General features: G+C 39.0%; 1 protein-coding gene across 3 annotated transcripts in view; it reads left to right on the top strand.

The window, feature by feature from the left end:
* LOC116311870 (netrin receptor UNC5C) overlaps positions 1-21684 on the top strand; it is a 196888-nt gene that overhangs the window by 142292 nt on the left and 32912 nt on the right. For all 3 annotated transcript variants that reach the window (XM_039620757.1, XM_031729085.2, XM_039620756.1), the window contains exons 5-7: positions 14907-15087; positions 17439-17606; positions 17869-18033. In XM_039620757.1, coding sequence (XP_039476691.1) covers positions 14907-15087; positions 17439-17606; positions 17869-18033 — 514 coding nt within the window. The remainder of the gene's footprint in view (positions 1-14906; positions 15088-17438; positions 17607-17868; positions 18034-21684) is intronic.

The following is a 21684-nucleotide window of genomic DNA, read 5'->3' as shown; positions in this document are numbered from 1 at the left end:
AATAACTAACTACTCCTGACATTTTGGACATGTTACTAACATGTCCAAAGCACGCGCTGTGCTCTCCAAATCACGAACAAACAGTATCCCACATTCTTGATTTTTAGTTCACAAACACTTCTTGTAATAACTAACTACTCCTCGGGAGTAGTTAGTTATTACAAGAAAATCAAGCGCTAACATGATGTTAGCTCTTTATGCAGTAAAGTTACAGTGGGATACAAATAATATCAGGCTGATCCTGCCGTATTTGTTCCCCCTGTTCAAATCACGGACAAACAGTATCTCACAGCTGTTTATGTGTTTAAACCCATTTTGTACAGAGAGGCATTTTTTGAAAAATGTATTGATAGCAATGTTGAATATTATTACACAGGAAAAAAAAAACAACTACACGTAAAATAATTACACACCGTGATGCTTTCTAAATGGAGGGACAGTAACTGCGTGTGTATATGTAAGCGTGTAAAACCTGAAGACAGTCAGATTAACAGTATTTTGTCTCTATCTGCCATTCTGCAATTCATCTCATGTAAACAATAACGTGGCGCACAGCGTGACGTGAAAAGAGGCACATACCTTTGACGTTGCGTGACGAACTCTGTATTCCTCGTCCACACGTAAACGCAAAAAAGGAGTTTTAAATAATCTCCGTTTTCGGTGAATTACAACGCCGTTTACGTGTTGACGAAAAGCCCAAACGCATAGAAACAGCTGAGTTTTCAAAAATACCCCTGTAGTTGTGGACGTAGCGTAAAAGAGTTAGTAGTATATTTTATTACTACCTGTAATTTATTGCCGTTTACTTGTATTTGCTTAATTGTTTACTAAATGTTTGAGGTGTGAAATAAACCCCAATGGAGTTTGTAAACAAAATATGGGTGTGTGTGTTTGGAGGATGTGTTTGTGCGGGGGAGTGTTAGGTGGTGGGGGGGCGCGAACATTTTCTTGTAAAAAGGGGGCCTGGCAAAAAAAGTTTGGGAACCACTGTCCTAAGAGGTCTTGGAGTAGTTTTCTCCTTGTTCCGCTGTGTAATATTTTTGAATTCTTTTTTCTTTTGTTTATTTCAGTTGCTGCTACTAGATATAGTACTTTTTTCACTAATGACCTACCTGTGTTTGCAAAATTTAAGGTTCAAGCTTTGCACACTCACATTCCTGGTGGATATATATATATTTTTTTTGTCTTCCAAAATAGTTGTGATGTTACAAATTATATGTTCTTATGTGCTTCTCCTTCATTTTTGAACTGCACTTTCAAGTCACTGACCTTCTCTTCTGCTTCCTTCACTTTTTGCACATCTTTTTCCCATTTACTCGCCAACCACCTGCACCGAGTTTCAAAAGAGCAACCCATCCATCAATCCTCCATTGTGGTAGTCCATCCTCTGTATGTAATGTCTGTTTCTTCTTTTGCTTAGAGAGATAGGAAAGCTAGCGCTGGGCGGAATTACTGGTGGATTTTATACACTCATGCACATTTAAATACCTTTGTTTTTCTTTTTTTGTGTTGTCACTTTTTGATTTAAGGAGAAATATATTATTCTCCTTTCTCTTATGCTTTTACCCTTTTTTTCTTTGCCTCGTCTCTTCCCATGCATTCCTCTCATGATTTTTATTTCTCTTATGTTTTCCAAATTGTTGGGCCTGATGGATTACCACTGTATATCTTCACCAACTGGTCCTCCACTCCCTTTTCTACTCATTTACCACCCCAGTCTCTTTCCTCTCCCCCTCATCTTTCTTTCCCTAATTGTGGCCAGACCATATAAAATTCTAAATCACACTGTCCCTCTCGTAGCCTCCCTTTCCTCCTCATCACCTTTTTGTTTTTTCTTTTCATTCTATTCTCCTCCACGGGCGCCCTTTCTTCCTTCCTCTCTCGCTGCCTCTCCCTATTTGTTGACAGTGCCGGTTTAGCTTTAATGGATCACCCATAGGTATCTCCTCTTAGCCTGCTTTCCCCGTTTCCTCCTCCTCCACCGCCATAATCACGGCCTCCCCTAACTCTCTATCGTTTCCTCCCTCACCGTTGCCGTGGAAATACCTTTTCTTTATCTGGCCCTCTCTTGAGATTGTTCCCCATCCATCTTTTCCTCCCTCTGTCTCTCTCCACACTTGAATGTTGACATGAGAGGGTGAGTCTAATAGATCACTGTGAAGCATCTGCACCTGTGTTAAATCTCAGCGGTAACACATAATGTGTGTGCAGGTGTGTGTGTGTCTGCGTGTGCATGTGTGCGCTCTAGAGAAGCCGATGCAGGCTTTTTGTTCAGCACATCTGTGACCTCCTTTAGTGCTGAGCAACTTCCTTTTTTGCCTCTCCTACATTTCACCTGCTTCTGCCTGCTTCCCCCTATGGTCCTCTTCTTTCTGCCACTCATAAGGTTACGTGTCTGAATGTGAACAGATTAGTTGCATTACTTCAGTTTTGAGGGATAACGCAGTAGTAAAAAGCACGTGAATTAAATATTGCTAATAGACAAATAATTGTGAATTCATTCAAAGTACAATATTTAGAGAAATACTGGTAACATGCAAAATTCTGATGTATGATTTGCACGTCAAGCATCGTTTACTGAGTGTGTACCATTTTGCACAAGAGCATTAGTTCATAGAGTGGCCTCTGTAGGCCTGTCCCAGTCACACTGGGTGTCCGCCTGTGTCCCAATTCTGTCTGTGAGGGACACCTTGGAGAGTACTCCGCTATTCCTCACACTAATGCACATCGAGTTATTTTTTTCCTCTCCTATATGTACTTTTCCTCAAAGCCCAAGTCCATGTATTTTCTAGTCTTAGAGCTCTTTTAAGAATCTAAACCAAGTTGTCTTTCTTTTTATGTACAATACTTTGTAGAATTCTCAGACTATGTATGATGTGATCACAAAACGATTGATGTGTGACTTTGACTATAAAAAACAAAAAGCAGGTTTAAATTTGGCTACAACCACCTTTGTCATAATCACCTTGTGCAAACACCTCTCCCAGCACTCCTGCCATGGTTGTTACGCTTTGTCACAGCAGCGACCGTTCAACTAGAAAAAACAAAGTATGAAAAAAAAAGTAATGGTAGAAGTCTTTAAATGCAGTAGGTTGCATATTTTTGCTGGACTGATGTTGAAAAAAAAACAACATTTTCTACACATTGACTATTAAAACAATTGATCAAAACACTGTAGAAATCTATCATATCAAGTCTTTGCAGTAACCTTAAGGGTGAACCTGTGTAAACCTCTACTTAATGTGTCTTATAAGCATAAGACCATGGGAGAAAAATTACCAAAAAATGTGTTCCTGTTTAATTTTTTTAACAGATTAAACAGAATACACAAAAACAAAGTAAACACAAATAATTTAAAATTGAATTTTATCAAAGGTGTCTTTCAGAACATCAGTGTGTGATGATCAGTGATGGTGACCCACTTATGTCAGTGTGGTTAATTGGGTCTTTGTGTCACTTGCCTGCGTCTTCTTAATTAAGCTGTCAGAGCCTCTGAAATTCCATGTTGGCACGCATGCATACAGTACACGCCTACACACACACACACATACAGAGAGACACACACAAACATTTCACTTGCTTACATGCCATATAGCAATATAGTGACCTCATATTAACCTGCGCAATCTGGCCATTCCTGGCATGTATTGCACTGGTTTGTGACTGTAGTTAATTCCCCACAGAAGAACTGGACAGCAGGATTTTCCTAATCACCTCCCAAGTGTAGTTGGGATGCAGACACAATTACCAGCACACGTGGCCAATTATAACAATAACATAAAGTAGGGCAGATATTCTGTAAGTGACAGAAGTTTGTAATATAATCAACATAATTCAGTGACAGTCACTGTCACTGCATGTACAACATATTACTTTTTAAATACGTTCTTTAAATCATTCATTTCTGGTATTGTGTTTGGCATCTTTATCTAGCACATTGTCTTTGACTAGTTGTGGGTTTGCATTGTATTGACTGGAGACAAAACTGAAGACAGAGAGTCCTGCAGAGTGCCCTTTTCAACCCAGTATTAAAAACGATTCTTATATTTAAAACTGTGTTAGTTTGTCCAATTACTTTTGGATATCTGAAAGTAGGGTAATGTATATCAAACTGGTTAGCAGCATAATTACAAAAATCAGTCATTGTTCAGATACTTAAGGACCTAACTGCAGTGGAGATGGGAGTGAGGTCAGTTTTTCCAGACTTTTTATTGGCACCAAAATGTGGCCATTTGTATTTGTTAGAAAGCTACAAATTGTCAGATAAAGCAAAGCCAAGAAATTAAACAACAGAAGGAGAATGAACACACTCGGACACACCCACTGTCTGCTCTGTGCAAATTTGCTTAACCTTGATTGTCCAAATCAATGGCTGCTACTTTTACACTTAAGTGGTAAAGTTAGAACGCTTAGATATATAACAGGTCGATTGCAAAGGCTACTTAGATGTTCAGGAAGGAAAAAAAGTTTAATGTGGAAGCTTTCAAATGGAGAACATAAAGCAAATGCACAGACTGAGTATTTCATATATATATATATATATATATGCAAACATATATATATGTTTGCACAAATGCCTGGTGTACCATATCAAACAATTTCTAGTGTTACTGTAAGCAGTGATCTCCAAATCAATTTGCAGATGTTGACATGCTGAATCATGGCCATGGATAGCAGCTTCAGCTATTGTCTACCCATGAGCACAGTGAGTGAACGCAAACTCCCAGGTGCATCATGGTAGTTTCATTTAATCCATTTAGACAATGATTTCACTTGAAGTGCCATCTTTATTTGATTCTGAAGAAAACATTCCAGGACAAATTATTTTAGTCTTCTTTCCACTCCACGACTGTTACACTTTTGTAATTGTTTGAAACAACAAAGTCTTTTTCTTCATCTTAACACAATGAGTTAATTGTTTTGTCTAATGTTAAAACACACACAAATACACACACACACACTTAGACTCACACTCACAGACAGTCTTCACCATATTCAAGCGCGCTGTTGGATTAAATTTCTATTAGCTTTCCTCGATTGAGTTTGAAGATTGTTGATTAGCCAGTAATGGCCTTTGTTACTGCACTAATGAATAGCTTGATTACTATTCTACTAAGCTACACATCAGGACCCAGGGTGGCGCGTGTGTGTAGGTGTGTGTGGCATCTGCTGGTATTATCGTCTGATAAACACACACAGACAGTTATAGCCAATTGTCTGGGTTTGTGTCAAGAAAGCTGATGGCAGCAGGAGAGAAAGATAGATGGTCTGCTTTGCCAGCACACATCTCTCATTGTCTCTCTCTCTCCTGTATCCCTCACTTCGTCTGTGTCTTTGCCTCTCAATATGTATCGTCACACCTGCTCTTTTTTTCTCCTTCCTACTGTCACTCTGTTGTCTTATTCTTCATTCCTGCTTCCCTTCCCTCCACCTCTGTCTTCCTCTGCCCCTCTTTCATTTGCGCTCTCTTTCTTTCTTTCCTTCGTTCTTAGATGTCCTCCTTTCCTCTCTTGTTTGTATATCTCTTTCTCGGTTTATTTCCACTGATTAGACCGACTGGGCTCTTGAGGACTAAGTTGGCGTGCGTGTGGCTTTGTTAAATGTCTGTGAGAGCATATGGGCATATGTGAGTGTTTGATAATGGAAACATGCATGGTAATTACAGAGATGGCTCTATAGATGCCAAACAGAGCCAGTAATAATGAGTGTGGCACATCTGGTTGTAATGTGTCAGTGTGTCTATCTGAGTGTGTGTACTGGCTGGGGGTTGAGTGGGAAAGGGCAGTCAGACAGCTGGAGTTATATATGCTTCACCAAAGATACAAATAAGCATTTTTTGCGACAGGCATACCTTTCAAATGTCACCAAGGCATCGCGCAGACATGCCTTGATGACATTTGAAAGAGAGAGAGAGTGATTAAAGGTCATACAAGTTCCTTACAAAAGCAGCAAGTACTCAGCATCTATAGAACTGGGTATGTTAGTGTACTTCCAGATTCCAGCCTTGGACACGAAGTCATACCAGTATTTATGTCACATCAAATCCTATTCTGAAATTACACGTATCACATACCACATACAATACAAAACTTGGCATAGCTTCTGGCTCTGTAAAGTGTAGCGAATGCGTACCTTAAACTTGCATTCTTGTTAAAGGCCACCGGGGGGGGGCGATAGCTGTGGTTGCAAAAATATTTTAGAAGTCTTGTACAAGCTAATTGGAAAACGGCCCTTGCTCTACCTTTATAAATGCATTGTTGCCTAGTTTATGGTCTCAGTCACGCATGTTGGGGCATATATTTTGATCGTTCCAAATGTCAGTTCAGTTCGATTCAATTCAGTTTTATTTATAAAGCATCAAATCGCAACAATAGTCACCTCAAGGCAATTTATATTGTAAGGTAAAGACTTCACAATAATGGAGAGGAAACCCCAGAAATCAGATGGCCCTTATGGGCAAGCGCTTGGCGACAGTAGGAAGGAAAAACTCCCGTTTAACAGGAAAGAACCTCCAGCAGAACCAGGGTCATGGAGGGGTGACCATGTGCTATGAGCCGTTGGGAGGGAGCGGAGGGAGACGTGACAAAAGACACACTGTGGACAAATTTAATAATATCTAATGATTAAATGCAACGTGATGTATAAACACATAGTGAGTGGAAAAAAAAATGAGTGAAGAAGAAACACTCATTGCATCATGGGAAGCCCCCCAGTACTCTAGGCCTATTGTAGAATATCTAAAGGAGGATTCAGCTGATCCAGACTATCTAGAAAGTAGAAACCAAACTGGGAGCTGGGTCCACAGAAGATGGGCCTGAAAGCTGAAGGCTCTGCCTCCCATTTGACTTTTAAATACACAAATAAACCAGCAGTCTAAGAGTGAAATACTCTGTTGGGGTGATGTAGTAGTATGAGGTCTTTAAGATTAGATGGAGCCTAATTATTTCAAGCCTTTTATGTGAGTGAAAAGATTATAAATTCAATTCTGGATTTAACAGGGAGCCAATCAAGAGAAGCAAGTATGGGAGAAATCTGCTCTCTCTTTGTAGTCCTGTCAGTACTCTCACTGCAGCATTTTTGGATCAACTTAAGGCTTTTTTAGAACAAACTGGTAATAATGAATCACAGTAGTCCAGCCTAGAAGTAAAAGATGCATGAACTATTTTTTCATCATCACTCTGAGACGTGATGTTTCTAATTTTAGAGATATTGTGCAAAGTATTATCCGTGATATGCTCTTTAGCTAACGACTTGAGATTGTCAAGAACGTGCGGTTTCACTTTCATACGGATTCAAAATGCCAAGATGACAAGAGCAAAATGCTCTTTCTGAAGCTCTGAAACAGAAATGTATAAACCAATAGGTGACATTACAGCAACTATGCCCATCTTTTACACTGTAAAAGGCCATTCACCAACTGTTTTTGGCAGCATTTTTTTCACTTACAAATATAACTTACCTTTAGTAGTAAATAAATCATTACTTGTGTTTTTGATTAAGTACAAACTGGAGGCACTTGGTTAATATCAAAATCATCTGACCATAACTAAAATTATCATCTTTCCTAGACTAAAGTAATTTAGTCCACACATAGTATACAGTTTCAAAACCACATACTTCTGTGTCCTGCACTTAAATAGACAAAACCAAAGCACATCCTATGATATCAAATGTTCTCACTGGGAATAATCCTGCCTGGAATCCACCCGGGATATTGTTACAGTGTGGGAAGAAACTGGAACAACTGAAGGAAACTCTTGCAGATGCAGGCAGAACATGTAAGCTTGACACAGAAAAGGTGAGGTGACAGGGCTAATCTCTGAAGAGCAATCTTCTCTCACTTCCTTTCCTTGTTTGTCATGAATGCCTCTTTACTGTCTCTTTCCACTGACACCCAACACCCCAGTGGAAACGGAGCCTCCTGGAGCAGGTGTAGTGTGGGTTTGGATTATTAAAACACGGAAATGGAATGCATATTTAGTCCCCACCCACACATAGGTAGAGTAATCACTATTAGAGCTCTTTAACCCACTCACATAAGGATCCAGATAATATAAGTAATCAAGGGGATAATCCTCAGCGATGAACATACATATTAACACTTCGGCATTTCACACATGCACACACACACACCCGGGCTCACACATGCATGGCGTACAGCTTGATTTCCGTGGTTTGACTGCAGAATCAGGTTGTAATTTAACTAGCCAATTGTGTATTCTGTCATACTCTCATTGTGCTTATTGTGCATAGATGTGTTTTTGGCTGCTCCTATTTTGAAAAATTAATGTTGTGATTCAGTGGCAGATTCTACCCATAGACCTTGTATCACTAAGCTGTTATCAGCTCCCTTATGAGACTCTTTGTAGTGGCTCTACAAAGCATGTCATATTTTAGCATTTGCCATAGATATTCTTTGCTTTGTTATCTTACTTCTTGCTCTGTGGTCTGCCATTTGTTTTGCTTTTGCAAGATTTATACTGTTTCTTTTTGTGACACAATATGACTATGATGTTCCTGCTTTGCTTTTCAAAACATGCTGCACTACAGTGTAACAAAAGGCAATATATATATCTCTCTCCCTCTGTCTTGACCTACTTTTATCTTTCATAGCATGCAGGCAAGCCTTTGTTCCACTGCCAAAGAAAGATGCATATCTTAATAGATTGTCATTAAATGCAATGCATTTACCTTTTCTCCTGTTTTGATTTGTTTTTAAGTTAGAAAACAGTTGAAAGTATTTGCATATTTAGATATGCTCACTCCCCAGTACAGCAATATCTATCACACAAGTGGGTGCGTTAGTGAGAGCCAGGGAAATGCAAACCTGCTTTTATCTGGTAGTCTTGCTCACAGTATATACCTGTAGCCAAACTAATGTCAGTCTTTAGCTCCAAAAAGCAAGAAAACAGGAACAAAGTGAGTGTGTAATTGTTCAGACAAAGCCTTTATCCTTTCAGCAAAGAAGCCCTTTTGATTTCTTTGTCTAAAGAAAAAAGATTGGACTCTTGCTGAACTTTTTTTTTCTTTTAATCCTGTTACAGTTGAAACGGAGGGCATTGTTACAACTTGTGTTTGCAAGTGTATCAAACGGTGCCTTCTGACACACTCAGGTTGTGTTTGTGATCACACTCAGAAAACACTGGAAATATCTTCACACTTGCATGTATAATGACACATTTCATGCTTACGCTATAACAAAAACCTGCGGTTTAATGGTGTCTTTGTGTGGTTGTGCATGTGAGCAACTGTATTATATATTATTATGATTTATTTGTGTGTGTTTGTAGGAGTTTCACTTTCAGACCATAAAAAAATGGGACGAAAGCATTTAAATGAACCAGAGAAAAGTGATTTTACTAAGCTTTGCAGCAAACTGTTTACTGAACTGAATTTAAAAAAAGACAAAAAAAGTCTTATTTTGCACCTGAAATGGTTGTAATAGCTGTCACTAGGTAGGTTAATTTATTTGGAGTAAGAAGGGGAGAGTTATCAGTGTGAGTGCATACTTGGTGTGACTGGTTTTCTCAAAGCTGTAAACGAGGTGCCAAAACATTGGTTGTATCCTGTTAGTCTTACTGGTGCTCAGTAATATTGTTTTTTTGTTTTGTTGTTTTTTTGATGAAATGGGGCAAAACCTAGATGAACTCCAGTTGGAGCATCGGGGAGAGAAGAATCTCAATATAAAACACATTCAAGGATGCATATTTTTTGTCACTTTTTACAGTAGGCTGATTGATTTGCTAGCTTTTAGTCACACTTCTACACAGAAAGATGCCTCATGTGTTGTGTGCACCTTTTGTCAGCAGTGGCCACACAGACCACTTTAATTTCCTTCTCTAGTGTTGGACCAGTAACATCATACTGAAATGTTTGTCAAAATGCAAATACTGTGACTGAGTGTCTAAAGTGTTGCATGAGTGCATGAATCTTGCAATGTTGACTTGCATGTCTCCAGCCTTACACTGTACATCGCAGTAACATTAACACATGGGCGTGCAAGCTTAGAGCTAAATAATGCTTTTGTATTCTTGTACACATCAGTATTGATCACACAGACTTACAGACACACCATCCAGAGGAATTCCTAACAGAGGACTTTGTCTATAAATAAAATAAATGTGTTGATTCTCATTTATTTGAATTGCCATGCTCTTAAAACCTGCACTGTAATTTTTTTGTTAGTAGATTACTCGCTCCCTCACCTTGTCTGCTCTTTGAAATTAGCTTACATGTATATGTAAGCTAATTTGCACTCTTCTTAGCAGAATGCTGGTCATCACTAGAACGTACTATCTGCATCTTTGTTTCTAAATCAGTGCGCTGTGAACTGCCATCAGTGCTTTTTTGTGATCCCATCACACCAATTTGCCTCATTTAGTGAATTTGGCCATAATAGTTGCGATTAGGTAAGTAGCATTCATGGTTAGAGCAGGAAATAATCAATGTAAGTCAATATAATGTCCTCTGATGTGATAGAAACAGCAATTTGTGTGCGTGTGCATGCATGCAATTGTGTGGGAGAGAGATGAGGGTCTTTAAAGATTGGCTCGATTGGGTGTGTGCGCGGGGGAGCACGGGGGAGCACGGGGGGGATGAGATAAGAGCAGAAGGCTTGAGTGAAAATTGGGGAAAAAGAAAGTTTAAAAATGAGGTGTCAATTCTAGCGTTTCATCTGGGCAAGATAAAAGAACAAAGAGAAATCTGTTTAATGTTAACTTTGATGCTCTGAACCTTTGATTCACTCACAATAATTACACTGACACAGGTAAGCGTGCATAAACACTTACTCACACAGGCCTTAAGATTTTGCTAATCTATTTAAACACTTTGGCGTACACCATTCAGTTCAGTTCATAAAACTGAGATATTAAGTCAGTCTTGCAGTCACATACATTATAGAACACTTTGTGCACAAATGTAGCTGTGTTCACAGTATGAGGTCAGGAACCAAAGAGCTGCATTTACTTCTCTGCACATTAGCATAATGAACATCCGTTAAGAGATTTTGTTGAACACTAGACAGCCCTGCTAAAATATGATTACAATGTTGTGCAACAACAGATGTCAAATTATAAAACATGATAAAAAAAAAAAAAATATGACCGAGGAAAAACACGATATTTTTTCCTAACTACTTGTGGTGTTGTTGCTAAAATATTCATGACATTTAAAACATTGTCAGGTACTTAATAACAGTGGCTGTGCAAGGAGGGGTAGAAATTTATTTAAAATGTGAGAGAAATTAGCAGGCAGTTTTGACATCCTGTGTTATACTGGCTTAACAACACAAGAATGATTAAATGCCACAAACGAGTCTAGGTGGTCCATCCATGTATTAAAAGAAATTGCTTGATCTTTCAGACCATCCAAAAAAATGTAACATTAGACATGAATTCTGCCTGGCATCAGTTCATGCCCTAAGGATGAAGCCCACTTGGGTCATGCAGCAGGACAGTGATCCTAAACACACCAGCAAGTCCACCTCTGAACGACTCAAAAACTCTCCAGTCTCCAGCAATTCCAGAGAAGGAGTGAAAGACTCATTGCCAGTTATCAAAAAGACCTCATTGCAGTTGTTGTTGCCATTACTTTTTCACACATGACTAGGAAAGTTTGAACAGCATTTTGCATTTACTCGGATTTTCCTCATCTGATATTCAAGTTTGCTTCGTGTCTGAAACATTTAAATGTGACCAATATGGAAAAACTAAGAAATCAGGAAAGGAACAAATAATTTTCTCAGAACTATATCCATATATTTGAAGTGTTCTACCACTCTTCTTCTAGTAACTTAAGCTCCACATTCAGTTAACCTGGGTGACCATCTATTTGTAACTTGTTAGTTCTAAAGTTCTGTGCATGATGAGTATAAACAAGAAAACCTTTTTGTTAATAGTGCTTGTTTTCTGGCATTGCACAGTTTGCCTTAAAGCTGAGCAGATGTTAGCATTTTTATCAAGCATCTATATTTGTTATCCTCTGACATACTCTACATACATCTCCCTGTCCATAGATACAGAGTGCTCGCTTACTTGGTGCAAAGTTTAATGAATCACAATCACCCAAAAGCTCGGCAGGTCTCAAGCTGTCACTGTGCTGTTGCCTTAAATGTTTTATTTCATTATGAATTTCCTGTACTTGTATTTTATGTAAATATAACTTAAGGTAAAAGAAAAGGTCACCATAAACAGCATTCAGCTTTCCACTGCTTTTTTTCTGTCTATATTTATGTTGTGCATTTCTCTTGTTTTACCGGCTGCACTGAAAATGTAATGAGCTATAGTGAGAGAGCCTGTTTGTACTGGTTGTGAGCTTTAGTGTGACGATGCGCTGAAACCCACCGCGGACTTTGACGACGCCTGAAGACTGACGCATGTTAGACTGATGTGTGCTCTGTTGGCTTCAGACAAAGAGACCACATGTGGTGGCTATTCTACCACTGCCACTGCATCATTAGCCACAGCTGGTGTAAGACTGTGTGCATGTGTGTGAATTGCAAAGGGTGGCTGATTGGATCAAACCAACCCCAAGGGAGAATATGTATTTGTTATTTTAACTCTCGCCCCCGCGTCACCTGGCTCTCTCGGTTTACCCGCACGCATTCACATGCTTCCACTTTTCTATAAAGTGTGTGCATGTTTGATTAGCATGAATGCTTAAAAAGAAAAATTAAATAAAAAAAAAACATTCCATTGGTTCATCTGGGAAATTTCAGTGCAGCAGTAAATTACTAGTATTAACATGAGCATCCAAAGCACCACGAGAGACTATTTTTGTAATACAGTGAACAAGAAATTAGTTTTACCAAAAACAGTGTTACATTTGTTTGCTTAATGTCGTATTTTATGAATTTTAAGCGTCCACGCTGTCTAATGGGATGTGTTGGTGATGGCTAATTTGTTGATCCAGGTTTTCAAACTCATTTCCACACACAACCCAGTATGATCTCAAGTGGGCCAGACCAGCAAAATCACTGCATAATATCCTACAAAAACAAATGGTTCCCTTTCTTTTACTGTGCATTAAACATTGATGAACAGCTTGACATGTCTTGGGAAAATAAATGTCTTTCAGACAATTTATTTTTCCCCACATTTAATAAATCTGTCATTATAAAGAAACGCTGCTGTCTTAACTTAAAGAAACACATCAGTGGGACTTTTGGCACCGCTGTCTTACTTCAGTGTGGTATGGCAAGGCACGGGCAATTTCTTTGTCAGGAATGAGGCTGCAAAACTGACACTGATTCAAAACTGTGGCTCAGATGAAATTACCACTGTCACAGCACGCTCCATTCATAATGGCATTACAACAGTATTTTTCCTAGTGCAGGATACAAAGAAAATATAAATATATAAAAGAATTCATGTTTGGACCCTTTACTGGAATGGTTCTGCATATTACACACATGTATGTGTATGTATATGTATATACATGTTCTACAGTAGATCATAACTATTTAACTTAACTATTTCATATTTTAGTTTGTATTACATTAAATCTATTGAACAATTTGTATCTCTTGTGGCAATGCTTTAAAATAAGTCATAGTCAAATCATAGCTTCCTGTGACCACAGCACTTCTTATATCACAAATAAAAAGAGATCTAAATAGTCTGTTTTGTGCAGCAAATGTAATTTCTATTGTTTTTTTCCTTTGTGTAGAAAATAACACATTGTTTTATACCTTTACAGTATGAGGATAAGCTTATCGTCTGACTGTAAATAAATGTTTTTGTTCGTTTGGCTTAGTCTTTTTCTCTGTATAACCTTTATGTTGTAATGGAAGCTGAAAGGTCACACAGCATCTCACTTAAGATTGAGAATTCACAGCTACATTGCACCCCATGACCAAAGAGTACTACTGAATCTGAATCAGAACCGGGTGGAAAAACTGAGAATAACTGTGGAGAGTGAGCAAACGGCAAACTGAAGAATAACAATGAATTTCCTCTTTTCTGCATCTGAGATATCCATTTCCTAATGCGAAGGGAGGAGGAAATTAAACAACATGAATTAAACAACACAGCTTGGACATTTATGTGCCTGCCATAAAGCTTGGACAGGCTGAATTTATGAGGGTTTGGTCCAGTAAATACAGCACTCGGGAAATCTGATTAGGCTCATAAATAGAATAGTTTCCCGCTGTCCTACCCTTCACCCAAAGTACCTTGCGAAAGCATATGTTTGGGGCATTTTCCTTTTCTTTACAGCCACCCAAGGGTTCCTTGTTGTTAAGGGCCCACTGTGAGTGAGGGTCATTCAGATTTCAAGTGTTTAATTCCTGTGACTTGGTGCGTAAGCAGCTTCCTGGTATTTCATTATGTACAATCACAGTCTTATTATTGTATCCTGCCTCATAAAGCACATTAATTTGCTTGTAAATTTGTAATCTGTAATCTCAAGGATTTATTCATGAGAGCAGTTTGGGTTACTTACAGTACAAGATGAAGCATGAGAGATCATAAGACAGACTAGGGAGTCGCTAACAGGCGTCCTGTCCTTCAGCTATTTATTTATTTATTTCCTTTGACTATTGAATATGGCATGTTCTCAAAGCTTTTCTTCATTGAACCATTAAAAACGATGACAGCAGCACGCTTTTTAAGTCCTACATCACTCCTAAAAGTTTCTAAAAACAAGATTAAACCCAAGAAAGCTTTAATATTTGCATTCTTATTTTATCCTCTGGCTCAGTTATGAAAAGAAGATTTGAACTTAATCTTATAATTTCCTCTACACGGAGTATGTGTTGCAAATAACTTACTAGATATCTTGTCAAATTTAAATTATTTGACTTCATGGCAGTAATAAACTCGTCCTCTGTAAAATGTCTTCTCTTTACCTATTATTGGTGTATTATTGGTGTCCTCACCTCCATTTACCCTCTGAATGTCCCCTAGGTGGAGTGGTTAAAGAATGAAGAGGTAATCGACCCGGCGGAGGACAGAAACTTCTATATCACTATTGACCACAACCTGATCATCAAGCAGGCGCGTCTCTCTGACACAGCCAACTACACGTGTGTGGCCAAGAATATAGTGGCCAAAAGACGAAGCACTACAGCGACCGTTATTGTTTATGGTAAGTATGTCTTTCTGTGTGTGTAGGGATGTGTGTGTGTGTGTGGCTACAAAAGCTGTAACAATAGGATTTGGCTTATACATATTTTTACTGTGTGCTCTAAAATTTTTCATTTCTAATGTTAGAAATATAATGATATGACACCTTTTTTTTAATGCTATCTTCAGTTATATCGAGTCTCTGATCAGCGAAGCCAGCCCCCATCTGCCATGTGAAATTAGCTCTACTGCCGTGCCAACACTTCCTCTTTGCGATTGTCTTGATATTCTCACCTCACCCTTGACCTCACCCAATTAAAGCCCTCCAATCCTGCCTTCAGTTCTAAATTAGAACATGTGGGCTTTCCACATGTTCCCACTTTCTGCCAAGATTCCCAGCTCTGCATAGATAAAGCAGCATATGGCATAATAATAGCTGTGAAAATCAACAACAAAAAAATAGCTTTAAATAGCTCGCTAAACTTCTGGTTCTCTTCTAGTGTGGCTTTGTCTAGAAGCTGAGAAGAAAGAGTTTGTTTGGTGGAGGCCCATGCCTCATACACCTTAATTTCTCCTTTTTTCCCCCATTTTACCAAATGCCAGTCTGACATACAAGGATAGGAAACATTTTGAGTTGAAACAATGTATAGCAGATCACTCTCTCTCTCTCTCTCTCTCTCTCTCTCTCTCTCTCCCTCTCTCGATGTCTTACACACACACACACACACACACACACACACACACACACACACACACACACACACACACACACACACACAGTGTTTCTCTCAAAATATAACACTGACTCCATTCACCAGCAGGAGTGTTTCAATCAAAATAACTGAGCGTGTGTGCCTGTTCGATACAGACAGCAAGAGATGGAGTGGTTTGACACTGATGTATCCTTACAAAAATAGATTGTTCAATCTGTGGTTCAATCTTCTCGGCTCCACTAGGGCCTGGCTGACACTGTTGACAAGGTGAAACAGTAGTGGAAAAAACACGGGAGGGGGGGAAAAATGAAGCAACTATAGAAAGAAGGGCGAGAGGTAAGGTGAGGTAGGGGAGAAGAGTGGAAGACAACAACTGAGTGAGGAAGAAAAAAGTCTAAAAGCTGAAGGAAATGCATGACAAAAGTGTCTGTGTGTGAATTTACTGGTTACTTTCTGATGATTCATTTCTAATTAGGTCTTAGGCAAGGAGTGGGCACTGTCCACTGGGCTGAGACAGAGCTGTCGAGATGCAGCAGTGGAATTTCTACCCACTCCACCCCTCCAGATGCCAACTCTCTCTCATTCTAACTTTATAGCTGATTTCTCTCCTGCTGCCTGTCTAGTCTGCTCTTATCTTTGTCTGCACTGTCCTGCCACATTTTCTCTTGAAACACAGAAACAATAATGCTAAACAACAAAGAAACAGAAAGGTCTAATTACAGGAGGATGCAGATGCATTTTACAGCAGCACAAATAAAAGACATGAGGCAAAAAGAAAGAGACAAAGGAGGTGAAGAGTTTCAAAGAAATCTCGGAAAACAAACTGCAGGATTCATCCAGCAGCAGTTCATCTCTCTCTCTCTCTCTCCCTCTCTCTCGCTCTTTATTGCTCTTTTTTCCCTTGTCTTCTCTACGCCAGGTTAAGCAATTTCCGAGCCCCACGATAACTGGTCATTTAACATGTGTTTAGTCGGCTATACAACTTAATGTGTTTGCATATTTGTGTCAGTCTGTGCCCTTCAGTGAGAATATTTCTGAATGTAAACACAGCGGTGGAAAATCATGCTGCAGTAGCTGCAGGCTAGTTGAAGGGATGCAGATTGTCTGTGTAGTTTTGATGTTCAGGAAAATCCAGCTGTTGTGCTTAAATTTCAACTCAGCTTCCAGACACATGCAGCCTTCTCTAAGATCATAATTTCAGCATATTAAAATCACAGATTGCATCATCATCGGTTTTTTTTTTCATATCTTTTTATTATCTCAGACAATCTACAACATATTCACTGATTTTAGTAGTCATAAAGATTGAGTTCAACTTTTTTCTTATGGACTGTATCTACATTTTCACCAGTATTAAGCTATAGAAATCTTCAGTCACTAAGGAAAATGTGCATTCCCCAGCTGGTTGGAGGTTGCTGCACCACCTTAGCAACCAGTGGTTGCCAGCTGATCTCTAGGCCTGTGTGACGAGGGCCTAAGATTCCCATCTTTCCAGCTCATGTTCAATATAATAGCGCCAAGCTCTGGGACACATGGATAAGTGAAACACAGATACCCAGAAACCCTTGCTAATATGGTATCTTCAAGAGGGTGGGCGTTACATAGTTAAGAAGTGGATAAAATACTGTATTCATTAAGGGACTGATCTCTGTTTCCGCAGTGAATGGGGGCTGGTCGACATGGACAGAGTGGTCTCCGTGTAACAGCCGTTGTGGAAGAGGTTTCCAGAAAAGAACCAGGAGCTGCACTAACCCTGCCCCTCTCAATGGAGGACTGCCTTGTGATGGACAGGCTATACACAAACTGCCCTGCACCACACTGTGCACTGGTATTCTATTCAAAACTGTTTCATTTTGAATACTTTTTTCCATAATCCATCCTTGTGTATTGTATCTGTATACATTTGGGCTATTTTTTGTCCTGTGCTCAGCTTCTGCATTCACTTTCTGTCTTTTTATATGTGTTCTCTCCCATGCCACATTTTACAATGTTTAGGAAATAATTGAAACCGTTATCTTCAGTCTCCTCCTTCTAAACCCTTGTCTTTTTTTCCGTCTCTCATTCCCGTGGTCCCCATCCGTTCCCTCTAGTGGATGGTGTCTGGACAGAATGGAGCAAGTGGTCAGCCTGTGGAACAGAGTGTACACAGTGGAGGAGGAGGGAGTGCAACAATCCAGCTCCCAAGAATGGTGGAAAGGACTGCGAGGGTCTCGTCCTCCAGTCTCAAAACTGTACTGATGGACTCTGTATGCAAAGTAAGTGGATAAATAAGATTCGGAAGCATTGACATATCTCTTCTAAATACATTGTGTATCATATATTAAATATGGCTATGAACAATGAATAGGCCAAACTAAACAAATGTCTAGCAGTGTCTGGTTCAAATAACAATTGATTGTGCAGGAATCGACCCTAATTAGGCAGACCAATGAATGTTGACACATGGTCAGATTTTTAGCCTAAGGCAGAAGTCATGGTGAGTGAAGTGTAACGGGACCATTACTGGGCTCATTTTGAAAATCATATCCACCCATTAAAAAAAAAAAAAAAATCATGGTTCCATATTTTATAGGTAAAATTAAGAATAGAAATATAATTGCAATATTCAACATAACTGGCTCTTTATTGTAGAAACTACAAACTGCAATTTATCAGGTATATTAGCACATTATATGTGCAAAGCTAAGTTAATGAAATTGATTCTCGAAGAACACTGAGAGATCTATGCTTGTTGTCACATATCACATCTTGCAATGAGCAATGAGTATGCCGATTCAAGCAAATGTCTTGCAGTGTCTGCTTTTGATAAGAATTGATTTTACGGAGAGCTGACCTTTAATAAGGCAGGCCATTTATTGTTGACAATGTGGTCAAAAACCTTTGCCCATGAACAGAAGCCAGGGTGAGTGAAGCTTAGGAAGACAATTAATGGCTTAATTTAAACCAGTCAGGAAACCTGCTCTGCATACTGTTTTTAAGGCAGATAGCAACACCAATATTTGGAGATTAAAAAAGCTGACATAATGGGCAAATTATTTATTTTTTTATCTGCGGTCTCCTCAAAAAATTGATTCCTGATTTGGTTTAAACATATGTGCAAAAACTCTTTCTTACCTGTGCAGTTGGGCAGCTTCTCTTCATCAGTATTCTTCTTCCTTTTTCTTCATTACTTTCATCGCTTCCTTCATTTCACCATTCATCCTCCTGTTCCTTACATTTATGTCAACATTTTAAGCCTTTTCCTCTCCGCCCCTCTAGTTTTATACCTTTGTCTGCTAGCGAGTGATTTGCTCCTTCTCAGCCCTCCACTTTCTGCCTTTGTGTGGAGATTTATGAGAGGGTTTTGAATGACTTTATTAACCTTCCACTTACCACTTTCATGTCCATTACCTCAGTCAAAAACACTTGCTTCACAAGGAAAGTAATGATAAATAATGATGTGGAACAATCATCCAAAATCCCCCCCGCCCACACACACACACACACACACACACACACACACACACATACACACTTCTGACATCATAAATCACAAATCTTAAAGTTACATGAAAAACGTGGGCTGAGTCATAATCTCACAAGCAGCAGCAGCTTTTTTTCCAAGATGGAGGCAATTTTGTTTGTTGATTTGTTAGAATGGCGCTTCTTACTCCATGTGCTCAGAGTAACTGGCAGACAAGCATGTAACATGCTAGAGAGTGAGACGGGGGCATGACAGTGTATAAATGTTTTGGAAAGGCAGACATACAGACTCATTTTCACATTTCAGTTCTCAGTTTCCTCAGCTGTGAAAATTATTTGTGGCATATCGATAAAAATAGGGAGAATCTTTCTGCTCGTCTTGAGTTGATTCACAAAAACTAAATACTGTAAGAAACTCTTTTTTTTAAATCTACCTGATTAAGAATTAACCTGATGATAAATACTGTAGATTAACAATGATATTGGACCAAACCAGCAGGTCATGGGGTCACTCAGCGACATGTGCATTTGAACACCAGAACTTTTCCTTCAAGTTTTTTTCTTAATTGTTTTCTTTTTAAGGAAAAAAAGAGCCTCACTTGTTCAAATGCATGGTCTCAGCCAGCGTACCATAGGTATCCCAGGATACATCTAACTGTGATCGAGACAAGAGTTGCAAAAAAGGTTTAATTAAACTGTAGATTATAATCTGACTGTATGGGTTATGAACATACAAAATATTTGTTTGTAGCTTACTGCTGCGTAATTGGCTTAGGCTACTGTTACAGCTGGCTACGGTTCAGGAAGTAGACCACCAATCAGAAGGTCAATGGTTCAATCCCTGGCTTCTTCAGTCCACATTTCAAAGCATCCTTGGGTGGGGTACCGAAATGAGCCCTAATGTCTCCGTCAGAGTGTGACTGTGTGCAGTTAGAAAAGCACTTTAAAGCATGGAATAAAGCACACAGTGAATGTGACTTGTAGTAAAAACTGCCTTGAGTGCTCAGTTAGTGGAGAAATGTGCTATATTCAGCAAGTAGCAGTCCATTTACAGTCTCAGAGATAACACATATCTGGATTACTAAACAGCAGTTCAGATGTGCTGTATTTACAGAAATTATACCTCAACTTTTATTAGTTTTTTCCCTGAATCACTTGGTTATGTTATGCATGTTCGTGTTAACATAATGTCATCATCTTGCTGAATTTTATCATCAAAATGCTTTTTAAATAAGTGAGCTTTTTATTGTAGGTTTTGATCATTTTAAATGTACTTAAATTTACTCTCAGTGAAGCATTTCTGATTCTTTTCAGGGAAAATATATGTACTTTATCACTGAACACAAAAGCCTCCAGCTGGAGTTGTTACTTGCGTGAGCATCTTCTTTCAGCAGCAGGAATGGAGTGAATAGTAGTGATGATTCAATAGATGGGCTATGCCATGAGCAATGGAATAATATGATATAATTCCCTAAAAAGCTTTGCAGTAGGCATAGTATTGACAAATCTTACTGTAGCTGCAACATGGTGTATTGTATACCCGACTCCAACCCATCTAAGAGATTCCCTGCAGCCTATAAGGTATGGCCCCAGAATATGGGATAAAACCAAGGGAAGTATAAGCTTAGGTTCATTTCCTGTAATTGATTTCCTGTCTTTAAAATGGCTGCACAAAGATGGGTTTATGCCAGCACTCATGTTTCGACTGTTTTCTATGCATTAACAGTAATCCATGAACGTGTATTAGGAGTTTCTGCATGCAAAGCATTTTTCACATCATATATTTATGGTATATTTGAAAGGCGTGTAGTGATTCCTGCTGGTTTATGAGTGACAGCTCTTTTAAAATGTGGCCTTTAAGCAGACAAAACAGTTCATTAGTATGGCAGGGCAGTTCTTATTTGCTGCCTTTAAAGACTTTAAATTGTAACTCGGAGGTTTTAAGGCTTGATAATTTATTCTCAGTGTTTGTGCTGGGGGTGTAGTATTTTAGATAGTGGTCTGTAATTGACTTGGTGCTCCACCATACTTTACTCTACACTCCCTCTTTTTATCTTTCTCGGCTGCTCTTCACCAACACCTTTCCTTTCCATTTGTTTCTCAGCGTCTACCGTCTCTCTTGCTTTCTTTTTTTTTTATAAAGTTATTCAACCCTGAGAGGTATAAATCCATTTGACCTTACTTCTCTACAGCATGGAGTGACTCCTCTTTGTTTTTGTTTGTTTTATCTTTTTTTTTTTTATCTCTAAGTTATACGTATGCATGCCTGAGTGTTGCAGTCTTTCAGGGGTTTTGGAGCCGTTTGTGTTGTTTTATATGTTCTGGCCGTTTGACATTTCTCTGACACATTGATCAGGATTCTTGGAACGGATTCACTCAGACCTCCACTGTGTCATCCTTGAGTGCATAATATTTTACTCACTGCCTGCTCTGTGAGCACACAC

This window comes from Oreochromis aureus, linkage group 12, assembly GCF_013358895.1.
Source record: "Oreochromis aureus strain Israel breed Guangdong linkage group 12, ZZ_aureus, whole genome shotgun sequence".
NCBI lineage: Eukaryota > Metazoa > Chordata > Actinopteri > Cichliformes > Cichlidae > Oreochromis > Oreochromis aureus.
This window is presented reverse-complemented; position numbering and strand designations above follow the sequence as displayed.